The sequence below is a fragment of the Danio aesculapii genome, chromosome 15, assembly GCF_903798145.1.
Source record: "Danio aesculapii chromosome 15, fDanAes4.1, whole genome shotgun sequence".
In the NCBI taxonomy this organism is placed as follows: domain Eukaryota; kingdom Metazoa; phylum Chordata; class Actinopteri; order Cypriniformes; family Danionidae; genus Danio; species Danio aesculapii.
This window is the reverse complement of record NC_079449.1, coordinates 6179869-6196618: the sequence shown is the minus strand read 5'-3', so window position 1 is coordinate 6196618 and position 16750 is coordinate 6179869. Positions and strand designations below refer to the sequence as shown.

At 37.8% G+C, this 16750-nt stretch overlaps 1 protein-coding gene across 1 annotated transcript in view; it reads left to right on the top strand.

The window, feature by feature from the left end:
* The window catches only part of grik1b (glutamate receptor, ionotropic, kainate 1b), a 94702-nt gene that overhangs the window by 37410 nt on the left and 40542 nt on the right, over nucleotides 1-16750 (top strand). The window contains exons 2-4 of the mRNA XM_056474055.1: nucleotides 5615-5782; nucleotides 8002-8259; nucleotides 15765-15946. Coding sequence (XP_056330030.1) covers nucleotides 5615-5782; nucleotides 8002-8259; nucleotides 15765-15946 — 608 coding nt within the window. The remainder of the gene's footprint in view (nucleotides 1-5614; nucleotides 5783-8001; nucleotides 8260-15764; nucleotides 15947-16750) is intronic.

The window sequence follows — 16750 nt, the reverse complement described above, 5'->3', positions numbered from 1 at the left end:
TCCTTTTCATTACAGTTGCCGTCTCCTCTTCACATGCAATCCTCAAAACAGTCATATAGTGGTGCATGACTATCTGCTGACACGCTCCATAGTTCTAAATAGACGCTGTTTCCCAGATGGATTCTGTACACGCGATTTGAAGCGGAGTGAAAGTCTGGGTTTCGGGTGCGTGTTTGAACAGACATATACACATAATTAATAATAATAATATCTAAAGATGTCGATCTTGGCGGGTTTTGTTTTTCAAACACAACTAATTTCGTCCTAATTGAGCATAAAAAGTTAGGAAAGCAATTGAATGCTTTCATTATACTGTTAGATGTGTGCATTTTTAAAGTGACACCTGTTATTTAATGTAATGAAAAGAAAAAAATCTAAATAAATGAGATTCATTCGTTGCACTTTAATCAGAATGTGTAAGTTATACAGTGAAGAAACGCCCAATGATTTGATAGCTTGATTCTATTTCATTATAATAGTTATTAATTTTAATTAGCTGAACTGTTTGCTAATGTATTTGCTGCAAATGTATACTGTTTACTTTTTCTTTTGTAAATAATAATAAAAAAAAGGGTTACTGGCCATTTAACTGTTTATTTACAATGAAACCGCTCCAAATGAACATATTTAGTAATTTAGGGATTTTTTTAAGGGGGGAGGGGTGCGTTGGGGGGTGAATCCCTTATTATGGTGGACATATCCCTTATTTTCACATCATAATGTTGACAGGTATGGTTATCAACCGTCGCCGAAGTGCTGTTCTGATTTAATGTTCACATCTTGCCAAGCACAGATAAAATTCCCGGATGTGTACTTGCTCTGCCCTTTTTGCCAAGGATGCATCGAGAAGTGACTTGTGCGACCTTGCGAAGCACAGGTATCCCATAATGCATTGCAGGCAAACCAAGGATAGCTAAAGGCGGTGGAGAAAATTTGCACGGTTTTAAAAATACTAATTCCCACAAACAATTCCCACTTGGTACCTGGGTAATGACTGGATTTTTTAAAGAACTCAAACAGGAAGGTTGGGGCTGTGCTGCTAAAACCTCCTCTGCACACGTCAGCTGCATTCCATCATGCTATTGAGGATGTTTTGCTTTTAGATGCTTTGTCATATTGGTGGTATAGCTACTGTGGCGAATGGTTTTGTGACAAATATCACACGAAGCCTCGTCATTATTTACTGGAGTAAAATAACTCCAGATTATACTTTGTTTACGTTCAGTTACAATGACCACAGCTCTGCTCTCGAGTTTTACAACCTGCGCTGGGTGTGTGTGGTATCTTTACTACTGTACCGTGAGCTAACGCTGACCTATTAGCGGAGATACAGCAATGGAATATTAAAGTTCCCATTCGTTTTCCTATTTACGTAAATATTTATATTATATATGGCGCTATAAGTATTGAGATATTCTAAAATCTCTGATTACTCAGTAAGAAAACCCCCCAGAAAAGATTGATACTTTTACTTTATGATCGATCCTTTTGATACATTCCCAGTATCGAAAATATCGATACCTCAGGATAGATCCGTACATCCCTAAACATCAGTTCAGATGATCTGGTCAGATTGACTGTTATATCTCGTGGACCAGGAGGGGCCAAGTCGGAGCACTCACTCTGGTCCTCTGCGCTGGTTGGGGAAATTCCAAATTGAACCAAAACAATCGATTACTATTCGCTTAAGATTGGCGAGCAAAATTTGGGACATTGCAACCTGCAGAACCTGGGGACTTAACAAAAAAACTGTTACAGTATATCCCGTGCTGGACCTAGTTGTTTTGTTTGTTTGATTTCTTTTTAGTCATTTGCAGAGCCTGGTTGGTGATTTGTGGGTGGATCATTTGACCCGAGACCCTGATGTGTCTTCTATAAAGAGCCCAACATTTGGCGTGAGTGGGGAGCTCAATTAGATAGACCCTCCTGCCCGTCATTTTAGTCATTTTGTTTTAGTTTAGATCATGAGCTCGGTTCACTATCATACATACGTCAGGTAGAATTCACTATCATGCATATATTGGTAGAATAAGCATAATCTAGAGGCCGTTGCCTTTCATATAAACCACTTCTGATACCAAATGATCAACTAGATGTCAAGTTATTATTTGTTGTTCCTTAAACTTGGATAGGCGACAAGACTTTTGTCAGGTAGTGTATATTCAGCAGTGCATCTTTTTAGGTCAACAAATGTGTGTTTTCTTAGAGGTTTAGCTTCTAGCTTGCGTTCAAGTGTGCGTGTCTGCTCTGCCCTAAAACAGATTTCACATTATTCATTTGCTTTATTCTGTCTGTAGCTGTTCTGTGATGTAGATTAAAGGTCATTTAAGGATTAGAGACGTCATGACCGAAAAATCCATTAACTGTTTTTGTGTTGAGCAAAAAAATAAAAATCTGCAATGCTGACAGGGATTATGAGACTGACAGGATGACTTGTGTCTTGGAGAAATAATTGTTTCAGTTGCAGCTTTTTGTTGCTGTCCTCATGAGGTGACCTCCAAGCGGATTTTAGGAGAAATATCTGGTTTTGAATGAAGCATGATTTAAAACTCTACAGTTAACAATTTATATGAAAACAACACGTCATATTTGATTTTGAATGTGTTTTTGATGGCAGTGTTAGATGTCAGTTTGATGTTATTTTGACATCAAGGTAGTTTAGATGCGTTGTAGAGATACAAAATCCAATGCAAATTTACATTTTTTATTGAAGCTTTTAGATGATTCAAAAAGATAATGATTCGCACTCATTAAGTAATTGCTTTCTACTGTTTTTATTATTTATTTTTACATTCTTCGGGCGATTTAAAAACACAAACGTTTCGGCACAATGCCTTCCTCAGTGTGCTTTTAGATGATTAAAACATTTCATATAAACGAATATACCAAAGTTCATTTGTTTCTACTTTTGCTGTCCATTAAAATTCCATTGTGGTTTAAAAAATATTTCAATTTCCATTACTTTTGGAAGAACATAGCTTTATTTTTGCACCTTTAGTACTTTGTGTTGCAGATGATTTTCTGATTGAGCATCATGTCAGCTTCTCTTTGACCAAAGTCATTTTTTTATTCTTTATTTGTTGAACATACAGTGCATCATTCATAGCGCTTCACTTTTTCCACATTTTTTTATGTTACAGTCTTATTCCAAAATGGATTGAATTCATTTATTTTCTCAAAATTCTACACACAATCCCCCATAATGACAATGTGACAAAAGATTTTCTGAAATTGTTTCGAATTTATTACAAATAAAAAACCTGAAAAATCACATGTACAGAAGTATTGACAGCCTTTGCTGTGAAGCTCTAAATTGAGGTCAGGTACATTCTGTTTCCACTGATCATTCTTGAGATGTTTCAGCAGCTTCATTGGAGTTCACCTGTGGTAAATTCAGTTGATTCGACATGATTTGAAAAGGCATACACCTGTCTATATAAGGTCCCAGGGTTGACAGTGCATGTCAAAGCACAAACCAAGCATGAAGACAAAGGAATTGTCTGTAGACTTCCGCGACAGAATTTTCTCGAGGCACAAGGCTGAGGAAGGTTACAGAAACATTTCTGCTGCTCTGAACATTCCAGTGAGCACAGTGGCCTCCCTCATCCGTAAGTGGAAGATGTTTGGAACCTCCAGGACTCTTCCTAGAGCTGGCCCGTCATCTAAGCTGAGTGATCGGGGGAGAAGGGCCTTAGTCAGGGAGGAGATCAATAACCTGATGGTCACACTGTCTGAGCTCCAGTGTTCTTCTGTGGAGAGAGGAGAACCTTACAGAAGGACAACCATCTGTGCAGCAATCCACCAATCAGGCCTGTATGGTAGAGTGGCCAGACGGAAGCCACTCCCCGCCTGGAATTTGCCAAAAGGCATCTGAAGGAATCAGAAACAAAATGCTCTGGTTTGATGAGACTAAAATTAAACTCTTTGGAGTGGATGCCAGGCGTTACGTTTGAAGAAAACCAGGCAGCGCTCATCTCCAGGCTAATACCATCCCTACAGGGTAGCATGGTGGTGGCAGCATCATACTGTGTGGATGTTTTTCAGCAGCAAGAACTGGAAGAGACATCCTGAATGAAAACCTGCTTCAGAGTGCTCTTGACCTCAGACTGGAGCGACGCTTTATTTTCCAGCAGGACAATGACCCGGAGCACACCGCCAAAATATCAATGGAGTGGCTTCACAACAACTCGGTGAATGTCCTTGAGTGGCCCAGCCAGAGCCCAGACCTAAATCCTATTAAACATCTCTGGAGAGATCTGAAAATAGCTGTACACTATCGCTTCCCATCCAACCTGATAGAGCTTGAGAGGTTCTGCAAAGAGAAATTCTCAAATTCTCAAAGACATGTGTGCCAAGCTTGTGGCATCATATTCAAAAGACTTGAGGCTGTAATTGCTGCCAAAGGTGCCTCAACAAAGTATTGAGCAAAGACTGTGAATACTGATGTACATGTGATTTTACAGCTTTTTATTTTTAATAAATTTGCAACAATTTCAAAAACTCTTTTGTCACATTGTCATTATGAGGGATTGTGTGTAGAATGTTGAGGAAATAAATGAGTTTAATCCATTTTGGAATAAGACTGTAACATTAAAAAGTGTGGAAAAAGTGAAGCGCTACGAATACTTTCCGGATGCACTGTACATGGAACATGTATAGGCATAAATTGCGTAGTATTATTGACCTCATTCTGCAATGTGGAAGTGCGCTCTTTTAGGACTTCATTTTCCTATGGGAGAAATGACTAGGAGTAACAAACAGCAGAAAACTTCTTTCTCTACAAACAAGTGTGTTCATGACTTTACAGACAAAACAGAATAATATGATAAGAAAACATCAGTATGTAACATCAAGCAGCTGAACGAGCTGTTTTTATTGTCTATAAATCAATGGAAGTGAATGGAACTGGAAGTCTCAAGCCATTTATTTGGGCTGTGGTATATTCCAAACTAATAATTCCCAGCATGTAGGATTTTCTGCCTTATAGAAACTTGTTTATGCTTTTATCAGCAGCAGGGTGGATTACTGTAATGGCTTCTCACTGGCCTTCCTAAAAAAAGACCAGAAAATTAAAACCAGAAAATCAGAGCACATCACACCTGTCCTCGGGTCTTTACACAGTCTCGTAGTTACATTCAGAATAGATTTTAAAGTGTTATTACTTGTCTATACTCACTGAATACAAACCTAATAGATTAGACATTCAGATCTTTAGGATCATATAAACTAGAACTTCCAAGAGTTCAGTCAAAGCAGGGTAAATCGGCTTCCAGCTACTACGCCCCCCACTGCTGGAATCAGCTTCCAGAAATGATCAGATGTGCTCCAACATTAGGCACATTGAAATCAAGACTGAAACACATCTGTTTAGCTGTGCCTTTACTGAATGAGCACTGTGCTACGGACCACAGATCGCTCTATATTATGTCTTTCTTTCCTTTTTTATTCCTTTATAACCTGTTTTTAATAATTTTTATCCTGTTGTTTTCTTATACTTGTCTCTTTTATTCTTGTTTATGTAAAGCACTTTGAGTTACCATTGTGTATGAAATGTGCTAAATAAATACACTTGCCATGCTTTGCCTAAGTTTAACTTGTTTTTTTCTGTTCACAGGTGGGATTTTCGAGACGCTCGAGAATGAACCGATTAGCGTGGAGGAACTTGCCTTCAAATTCGCTGTGACCAACATTAACAGAAACAGGACTTTAATGCCCAATACGACCCTGACCTACGACATCCAGAGAATCAACCTGTTCGACAGCTTCGAGGCCTCCAGAAGAGGTTTGATGCTTCCTTTTACATCTCTTACACTTTTCATTCACTGCACAAATGAATTACTTCATGCATTTCTTTGGACTCAAACCCATGTCTTGGACTTTTGACAGGATGTTTTTACCACCCGAGTTAAAATATTATTGCAGAAGAAAAGATGATTTAAAAATTCCCAAATTGCACAAATGGTTTCTGCACTAATCCACTTGGTCTCTCAACACAAAGCCCTTGTGATAAGCAAAGTGTGGAATATAAAGACACAGCATACATGTGTCTGTCGGTGTCTCCGTACCTTAGACAAACTGCCAGTCTCTGTTCAGGGTTCACTGAAATTGGTGGTCTTCTCTTTAATATGTGGTTCCAGTATTGCTAGAAAAGTATAAAACTGAGCCATGGACATCCTGAAGTAAACTTTGAATAGGTCTGGATAATCCCACAGCTCTTTGATAAGGATGTGCAACTCTTCTTTCTCTCTCCGTTGTTTACACTTTCATTTTGAATTGTTTTCTGAATTATTTTGCAATAGATTAATAATATGCATCAGACTCTGTATGAAAGGTTTGTGTGCGTACAGCATGGAGAATTTGCCAGATTTGAATACGAAAAAAATGCATATGAAAATTTCAGACTTTATTGTGCAAAGACCTTCAGTATTTGTATTAAGAATTAAGTCCTACAGCGTGACGCTTATTAAAGGTGCTGTATGTAAGTTTTTGACTTTTCTAAAGCATAAAACCACCATAATATGTTTGCAGATATTTCAGAAACATGCTAAGTGAACATTCTTGTTTATCCGAAAAACAATGCTGAAGTCAGGTATTCTGCTTTGAACATGGGAGTTACGTGCTAAAACGGCTGTCTTTATTTTGGTTCTTTTAACCCGGCCAATGCCAGTTTATCCAATTATATTTCAGCACCCCGGGTTGCCTTGTTGGAAAACAGAGTATTTCATTCATTCATTCAGTCAGGAAGGCTCTCAAAGCTTGCGTCCGTGACCAAAATGTGACCTCCGGTGGACAGTAACAGACTCCAAAATAAGATGCAGATTCAGAGTTCCACATGAGGTTATTAATTAGCAAATAATATAAATATTACGAACGTAAACATTAGGTGAGCTGGTTACATTGTAGTCCCGTGTCCTAACAACATGCTACGTGATGAGATTTGCAGTCATAAGCAGTTGGCTGTTTGCACCAGATGAAACATGACAGAAATTGAAATACAGCCATTCAGAAGAACAGAATAGTGCACTCACTGCACTCCGGCGAAATGCTAAGGTTTATAATCTAATTAATACATATTAAACCTGTACATGCTGAGTCACACATATGTGTTTAGTCTAAAGTTCAATTTCAAATGGTTTATTTTATTTTCAAGACCTGAGGTGAACTATCTGCTTCAGTATATGGCAATAAATCTCATTTAAAATGGCATTCAAACTGACATTATTAGCATTTAGCACTGAATAAAGCACATGAGGTGTACCTGAGGTGGTCATTGTCAGCTTCTGTTGTTCACCTGTGAGAAATAGAAACTGTTTCTAATAAATCAATTCCAGGTGTTGGTTAGAACAAAAACTCCTTTTAATATGGAAACTATTCCTTTTATCAGGTGCCGTTGCGCTTATTTAGAACGCGGTTTAATCACTCGCTCCTCTCCTCAATCAGGCAACCTGCGTTTGCTTGTGTTTCTTAAAAGTGGTGATCACTGCAGAGCCACTTGGGCAGAGCTGAGCTCCAGCAAGGGGGAGCTTGAGCTCCAGCTCCTCCTTTCTTGCACTTCTTCTGCAAGTGATGTCACTGGCGGTTGGGGTTAGGGGTGGGGTGGGTGTACGCATTAAAACAGCTTACAGGAGGAGGAGCGAGAGCTCAACCTCCCCCTCGCTGGAGCTGAAATGGCTCTGCAGCGAGCAGTGTCTCGTTTCTTTTGATCCAGGAGTGCAATTCCTAGTTCAACCACTGGGTGTCAAACTTACATACTGCACCTTTAATAACGAGTATAACTGGCAACGTGGAGCAGTGCAGTTTGCGACTGTATGATTCACAAAAACAGCACCACATATGAGATTTTTTTTCAGACTACACTTTAATAGACGAGATTTCATTAATCAGAAAGCTGTTTCACTTCACACATGGGAAGAAAACTTTATTGAAACATCTCTTTTAACGTGTTTAATTTGAGTTGATGTAAATGCTTAGACTGTTTTTTTGTGTGTGTGTTGTGGTCAGCCTGTGATCAGCTGGCTCTCGGTGTGGCCGCAGTGTTCGGGCCGTCCCACAGTTCTTCAGTGAGTGCGGTTCAGTCCATCTGCAATGCGCTGGAGGTTCCTCACATCCAGACCCGCTGGAAACACCCGTCCGTGGACAACAAAGACAGCTTCTACATCAACCTGTACCCGGATTACGCCTCCATCAGCCGCGCTGTGCTGGACATCGTGCAGTTCTACAAGTGGAAAGCCGTGACGGTGGTTTATGAGGACGCTACAGGTGCGCACACTCATTACAGATGCATCCAATTAAAAATCAGACCAAAAAAACAGTCTTAAAAATGAAGGCGAGAAACTACAAGCAGGAATTAATCAGTTCAATATGAGTTTATTTGGATAGCGCTTTTCACAATAATTATTGTTTCAAAACAGCTTTAGAAATGTGCACATTATTGCATTACAATCAAATTCAGAAAAGTTAAAGAGCCCCTATTATTCATTGTAAAAGGTCATATTTTGGTTTTGGGGGTCTCCAACAACAGGCTGATATGCATGCAAGGTCAAAAAACACTTTCATTGTCTTATAATATGCATTTATTTTTACCTAATTTACTCCATTATGATTTGTTCAGCGATTCATTTGTTCCCAAACCCCTGCTTTGCATGATGTTAATCTGGGCTGATTGGTCCGATGACTCAGTCTGCATGCCTAACACGCTTATGAAGTGCTCAGAGCACAGAGTATATGTGTGAGCCCAATGCAGGCATGCATTAAAGCAAAGCAGTTAAACACCAGCATATAACTCTGTTCTTAAACCTAATCCCAATTAATAACAACGACACCCATTCAGTTTTAATCCACACAGTGGCAAAAGTTGATGTGCTGTGTGTGCATGAACAGCTGATGGTGGTGACAACTACAAACAGCAGAGGATCACGAGTTCAGAAACGTGTTTAAATTGGTAAAGGAAGAATCACACGTCGCGTTTTCAACATGGTTTTGAACGCAATATGTGAACAGCCCCATGAAGGTTTAACCTGAGAGAGACAGTACAAACACTAATCTATAATAGATAAGTGATTACAAGCCCGGCAGGGGGATTACAACTTATAACACACAGTTAAACACATATTTTGCAAACTACACAAAACGAGGCAACAATTTTTATTACACTTACATGTTATGATCTGAAGGAAGAAGAAACAGTTGTGAAAGTCTGACAAAGTACCATGCATAATAGTCTCTGCTGCTCCTTCCTTTAATAGAAAATGGCTGACAAATCCTGCATTGCATGGTTGGTTATTATATCCAAAAATCTGAAAAATGACAGGAACAAACACAGCACACGGTTGACTATACTGTAGCATAAATGTGAAAATAAACTTTAACCCTTGATTCCCCGCAGCCAAATCTCCATCTGTCAGTGATCATCATCTATTCGTGTCATGATCAGGCCTGTGATCCCTGCGGGCCCGCGATCAGCTAGTGTCTGAAAGGAAAGTTCGTTCACATTCTACATATTTGGCGATACACCGTATCGACATCGACGCGTTTAAGCAAAAGATCTGAATCCAACTCGATTCATTCATTCGACTCTGAATCGACTATTTGATTAAAGAATCATTTAAGAGTTCACATTTCGATAATGCTCAACTATAATATTAGGTTTGGCATGCTGTCCCAGGAGAGAACCCTGAGCTCGGAGATAGATGAGCCCAAGGTTCCCGCCTGGTTAATGAGCATTAGGAGAGACACGAGATCAGGTGTTTCTCAAATGCCCCGTGCTTCTGGCTAATGGGTGATACTGGTTGGTTAGTCATGTATGCGCTGGGTGCTTGTGACTGTATTATAATTCACTTATGTACATGTTTTTGGACTGTGGGAGGAAACCGGAGGACCCGGAGAAAACCCATGTAAACACAGGGAGAACATGCAAACTCCGCGCAGGAAGTGCCGACTGGTTTGAATAGGACTTGAACCAGTGGCCCTCTTGCTGCAAGGCAGCAGTGCTAACCACTGAGCCACAGTGTTGCCCGATCATAAAAGAGGAGGAGGGAGAAGGGAAGGATAGGGGGGTTGGGGGGAGGGGGGTTCCGAAAACAGAGATAGGGAATGAAGTTTAGCTAGAATACATATATAGTAGTTTTGGAATGCTCCGATAGGCTAGCTAATGACAAGAGATGAGGATCAGCTGAAGTTGATCATATCACATGTTCCTCTCGAAATTAGTTTATGAAACTTTACATAGTTTAAAACACTGTGCACTTTCAGATTTAAACCTCAGCTGGATATTTTCATTCACTTAGAGCTGTGTTACACACTGCATGGAAGCTCATTTTCAAAAACCCATAATAGGGGCTTTTTCAAAAGGAATACACAAAGACTTGCATATACATCTAAATTATTGCTATTCTTCAGTCAATCATTTAGGGAAATATGGTGAAAAACTGCTAATTAATTTTTTACAGATTGTTAAATTTACCCCATCCACCTGCACAGTCTAGCCTTAAGTAATGAAAAAGAAGCAATTAAAGCTTTCTTCCAGAAACAATTCAATCTTTCTTCAAGTAAATCTTTTAAACTTGATTCCATGAGGAATGTTTCACATCCAAGAAAACATTTTATTGCATAAAAGGTTCTTTATAATGAAAAATAAAAATAAATTCAGTCTTTAAAAGACTTTTAGAAAACCCTTTATACTAATAAAACTGTTCATTGATTTTTATAATGTTCCCTGAAAAGTTTTTTATTGGATCAAAAATGGTTCATATAATCCATTTCTATAAAAACCATTTTTAAACCTTCTGTTTTATTAGAGTGAAGGAAGAAATTATGGAGGAATATGTTGAGAAATGTGAATATTCAGGCTTTTAAATGCAGACTTTGGTTGTTAATCTCTGACTGATTTGTCAAAAGGCTTGTGTTATTTTATTACCACAAAGGAAATACGTTTTGTTTTTAAGTGAAGTTTCACAAACTAATTTCGAGAGGAGCATGTGATATGGTCGACTACAGCTGATCCTTATCGCTAATCATTAGCTAGCCTATCAGATCATTCTAAAACTACTGTATATATCCTGCCTAAACTTCATTCCCTGTCTTCGTTTTTGGAACCCCCCCCCATCCTTCCCTTCTTCCTCCTCATTCTATGATTGGGCGACACAGTGGATCAGTGGCTAGCGCTGCGGCCAAAGGTTTAGGTTCTAATTGAGCCAGTCGGTACTCCCTGCGCGGAGTTTGCATGTTTTCCCCGTGTGGGTTTTCCCATGTGTCCTCCGGTTTCCTCCCATAGTATAAAAACATGCACACAAACAAATTGTATTAACAGTCACAAGCACTATATACTAGAAACATCCAGGCAGGTGTGTTGAAGGAAGTTGGAGCTAAACTATGCAGAACACCAGCCCTCCAGGACCGAGTTTGGACACCCTGCTGTAGCCATTCTAGGGTGTCACGGTGGCACAGTGGGTAGTACAATCGCCTCACAGCAGGAAGGTCTTAGGTTTGAGTCTCTGCTGGGTGAGTTGGCATTTCTGTGTGGAGTTTACATGTTCTCCCAGTGTTGGCGGGGTTTCCCAGTGTTGGCGTGGGTTTTCTCCAGGTGCTCTGGTTTCCCCCACAGTCCAAACACATGCGCTATAGGGGAATTGAAAAAGCTAAAATGGCCGTAGTGTATGTGTGTGAATGAGAGTGTATGGGTGTTTCCCAGTGTTGGGTTGTGGCTGGAAGGTCATCCTCTGGGTTAAAAATATGCTGGATAAATTGGCGGTTCATTCCGTTGTGGCGACCCCTGATGAATAATAGGGACTAAGCCGAAAATAAAATGAATGAATGAATAAATGTACTTTAGCCATTCTAATTTTATTTTAAATGGTTTTTAATTTTCTTTCAAATATCAGTATGATTTTTAAGACATTTATTTTAAAAAATAACATAATTTAAATGCATTTATAAGCCATGTTTAAAATAGAATTTATTTCTGTGACACAAATTTCTTTAGTCACAACATTTCTCAGAAATCATTTATGCTGATTTACTGCTGAAGAAAGTTATTGTCATTAATACTGAAAACCATTATTCTAGTTCAGTTTTTTTGTGGAAATGCACAATCAATAGAGGATTTTTGATGAACAAAGTTTAAAAGAAGAGCAATTATGTACACTGTAAAACCCAAGAGTCAACTTTATGAATTGAAATAAGTGAAGCGTAGTCAAATCAAAATTGATTGAAAGTTAATTCTACTCATTTGAAAGGAGTTTTGAACTCCTTGTGTGATGTAGGTAATGAGTTAATCAAATACCTCATTACTTCAACTTAAATGGAGTAAGTTCACAGTACTCATATATCAAATACCTCATTACTTCAACTTAAATGGAGTAAGTTCACAGTACTCAAATATCAAATACCTCATTACTTCAACTTAAATGGAGTAAGTTCACAGTACTCATATATCAAATACCTCATTACTTCAACTTAAATGGAGTAAGTTCACAGTACTCAAATATCAAATACCTCATTACTTCAACTTAAATGGAGTAAGTTCACAGTACTCATATATCAAATACCTCATTACTTCAACTTAAATGGAGTAAGTTCACAGTACTCAAATATCAAATACCTCATTACTTCAACTTAAATGGAGTAAGTTCACAGTACTCAAATATCAAATACCTCATTACTTCAACTTAAATGGAGTAAGTTCACAGTACTCATATATCAAATACCTCATTACTTCAACTTAAATGGAGTAAGTTCACAGTACTCAAATATCAAATACCTCATTACTTCAACTTAAATGGAGTAAGTTCACAGTACTCATATATCAAATACCTCATTACTTCAACTTAAATGGAGTAAGTTCACAGTACTTCAATATCAAATACCTCATTACTTCAACTTAAATGGAGTAAGTTAACAGTACTCAAATATCAAATACCTCATTACTTCAACTTAAATGGAGTAAGTTCACAGTACTTCAATATCAAATACCTCATTACTTCAACTTAAATGGAGTAAGTTAACAGTACTCAAATATCAAATACCTCATTACTTCAACTTAAATGGAGTAAGTTCACAGTACTCAAATATCAAATACCTCATTACTTCAACTTAAATGGAGTAAGTTCACAGTACTCATATATCAAATACCTCATTACTTCAACTTAAATGGAGTAAGTTCACAGTACTCATATATCAAATACCTCATTACTTCAACTTAAATGGAGTAAGTTCACAGTACTCAAATATCAAATACCTCATTACTTCAACTTAAATGGAGTAAGTTCACAGTACTCAAATATCAAATACCTCATTACTTCAACTTAAATGGAGTACGTTCACAGTACTCAAATAGAGTACATATAGTACTCATTTACATACAAACTCAAATTGTTTGTAGCAATCGGTTTCCTCAAATGGTTTGAGTTACCTTAATTGCGTTTTTCAGTAATCAGTTGGTTTGAGTTCTCTTCATTTATTGGGTTTGACTGTGCTCAAATTACTTCATTTACTCAAATGGATTAAGTTCACAGTACTGTTAAGAAGTAGTTTTTGAACTTAAATGATTTGTTGTAATCAGTTTCCTCAAATGGTTTGAGTTACCTTAACTTTTTGGGTTTTACAGTATATTATTTTATAAATATGTTTGTTTCAAGTAATTTTCTCGGCAAGTTGCTGAAACAAAGTGATACTGTCCATTTTAAGAATATCATTAAATGCATTTACAGGCCACTTGTTTATAACTATGCTGAACATAAAAAGAGTGTTACTTAGAAACATTTATCAACATCATTTCAGTGTATTTCATATTTATTAACCAGGCAGTGAATATATGATAGCTGTTAGGTTGACAAATATCCATAATTCATGCTTGTGCTCTGAATTTGACATTTTTGTGGAAACGGCTGCAGTTAATATTGACTTTGAGATCATATGTGGGATCATTTGTTTGCTGAAATGACATTTCTGCATTATTAATACGCTTATGAGATGTGTCATTTTTCAATATTCCAGTTTGGTAGAACAAATGACTTGTGCAGTAATTTCCTGTTAAAGAGAGTAGAGAATTTGAAATAAAGCTTTAAACTTAAACTTTTAACTTTATTCACTTTTTCAACATCAGAATTTTTGAGTTGGTAAAATAGTTTTGAAGTAGCTTGGCTGCATTTATTTTATCACAATTATAATCAAAAGAAAAATAAAAAAAACTATCATTTTTAATTAAAAATATCTGTTTGTAAAGGATTTTAAAATCTATTTTTATTAAAATTTTATGCGATTAATCATTTACAAAATATATATATATATATTTTTCAATATATATGTGTGTACTGTGTACCCTCACCAGCCACTTTATTAGGTACACCTTACTAGTACCGAGTTGGACCCACTTTGCCTTCAGAACTGCCTTAAACCTTCTTGGCATAGATTCAACAAGGTACTGGAAATATTTCTCTGAGATTTTGCTCCATATTGACATGATAGCATCACGCAGTTGCTGCAGATTTGTTGGCTGCACATCCATGATGTGAATCTCCCATTCCACCACATCCCAAAGGTGTTCTATTAGATTGAGATCTGGTGACTATGGAGGCCATTTGAGTACAGGGAACTCATTGTCATGTTCAAAAAACAAGTCTGAGATGATTCGCACTTTATGACAGACATGGTCAGCAACAATACTCAGGTAGGCTGTGGCATTGACACGATGGTTTTGGGCCCAAAGTGTGCCAAGAAAATATCCCCACACCTTTACACCATCACCACAAGCCTAAACCATTGATACAAGGCAGGATGGATCCATGCTTTCTTGTTGTTGATGCCAAATTCTGACCCTACCATCTGAATGTCGCAGCAGAAATCGAGACTCATCAGACCAGGCAACGTTTCTCCAGTCTTCTATTGTCCAATTTTGGTGAGCCTGTGTGAATTGTAGCCTCAGTTTCCTGTTCTTAGCTAACAGGAGTGGCAGCCGGTGTGGTCTTCGGCTGCTGTAGCACATCTGCCTCAAGGTTGGACGTGTTGTGTGTTCAGAGATGCTCTTCTGCATGCCTCGGTTGTAACGAGTGGTTATTTGAGTTACTGTTGCCTTTCTGTCAGCTGGAACCAGTCTTGCCATTCTCCTCTGACCTCTGGCATCAACAAGACATTTTCACCCACAGAACTGCTCTGTAAACCCAAGAGAAGGTTATGCGTGAAAATCCCAGTAGATCAGCAGTTGTTTTTTTTTAAATACTCAGACCAATCTGTTGAGCACCAACAATCATGCCACATTCAAAGTCACTTAAATCACCTTTCTTCTGACCATGTCTACATGCCTAAATGCGTTGAGTTGCTGCCCTGTGATTGGCTGATTAGAAATTTGTGTTAACAAGCAGTTGGACAGTTGTACCTAAAAAAGTGGCCACTGAGTGTATATTATGTCAAAACAAACTCTTATTTTGGATGCAATTAATTACGATTAATCTTTGCCCAACACTGATTTTTTTTCTTGTGATTCAAAACTGGATTTTTAGATTTACATCACCTGATCCTTCAGAAACCATTCTGATTTAATGATTAAGAAACATTATATTAATAATAGTATTATTATCAATGTTACACTGATTTATTTGTTTTTGAGTATGATGATGTTTAGAAAGGTCGAAGAAGAAAATCTTGATGATCCCTTTTTATCATTTTGATGCACCCTTTGCTGACTAAAAGTACAACAATGTTGTCTGTAATGTTTATTTGCCTTTAAAAAAGGTCTAGTATTGCTTATTTTGTCTGTGTGATATTTCCAGGTCTCATTCGTCTTCAGGAGCTGATCAAGGCTCCGTCCCGGTACAGTATCAAGATCAAAATCCGGCAGTTACCAACGGGCAGTAAAGACGCTCGGCCGCTTCTGAAAGAGATGAAGAAGGGAAAGGAGTTTTGTGTCATCTTTGACTGCTCGTATCAAACGGCAGCAGACGTCCTCAAACAGGTAACATCACTCACTAAAGCCTTTTAAGGTCACGTTCCGTTTAGGAATTTGAATTTGAATCAGCAAACGGAATGCTTGTTTGGAATTCTCTGTTTAAATTTGAATTTGAAAACAGTTCTGATCTATCAGTCAGTACATTAGCTGTTTGAATGTGATGTCCTTTGAGATGATGTCTGATGTCATACGATGACATCATCAAATCCCATTTACTGTGTTACAGCAATAAAAAAACTGTTAATCCCTAAAATAAATCCCCATCAAATGTGATCCATTTGATTGCTCCACTTTGTGCCTGTTGTTAAAGGACAAAGACATGCTTTATTTTCAATGTTTTGATTTTAGGGTCAAAGACATTTTTGGTGTCTACATCAAATTAAACTCACAAAACAGGTTTATATGCATAGAAAGCTTGTCAAATCAAGTCACCTTGAGCTTTATTGTCATTTCTCTACATGTGTGGACATACAGTACAGTGGAACCAAACGTCATGTCTCACAGGACCATAGAGCTAAACATAATCATAAATGCAGTGCTCAGCATATATGAGTACACCCCTCACAAATCTCTCTTTTAAATCCATACTTTTAATAGGAAGCTATACAATATTATATATGTGCATATACATTAGATTAGTCAGGACTGAAGCCAAGTCTGGAGCTTATCTAACAAAATAACTTATGAGAACGGTCCAAAAACTAGTAGACCTAAATTTATGTGTCATAGAAAATTCAATTCAATTCAATTCACCTTTATTTGTATAGAGCTTATACAATGTAGATTGTGTCAAAGCAGCTTCACATAAAA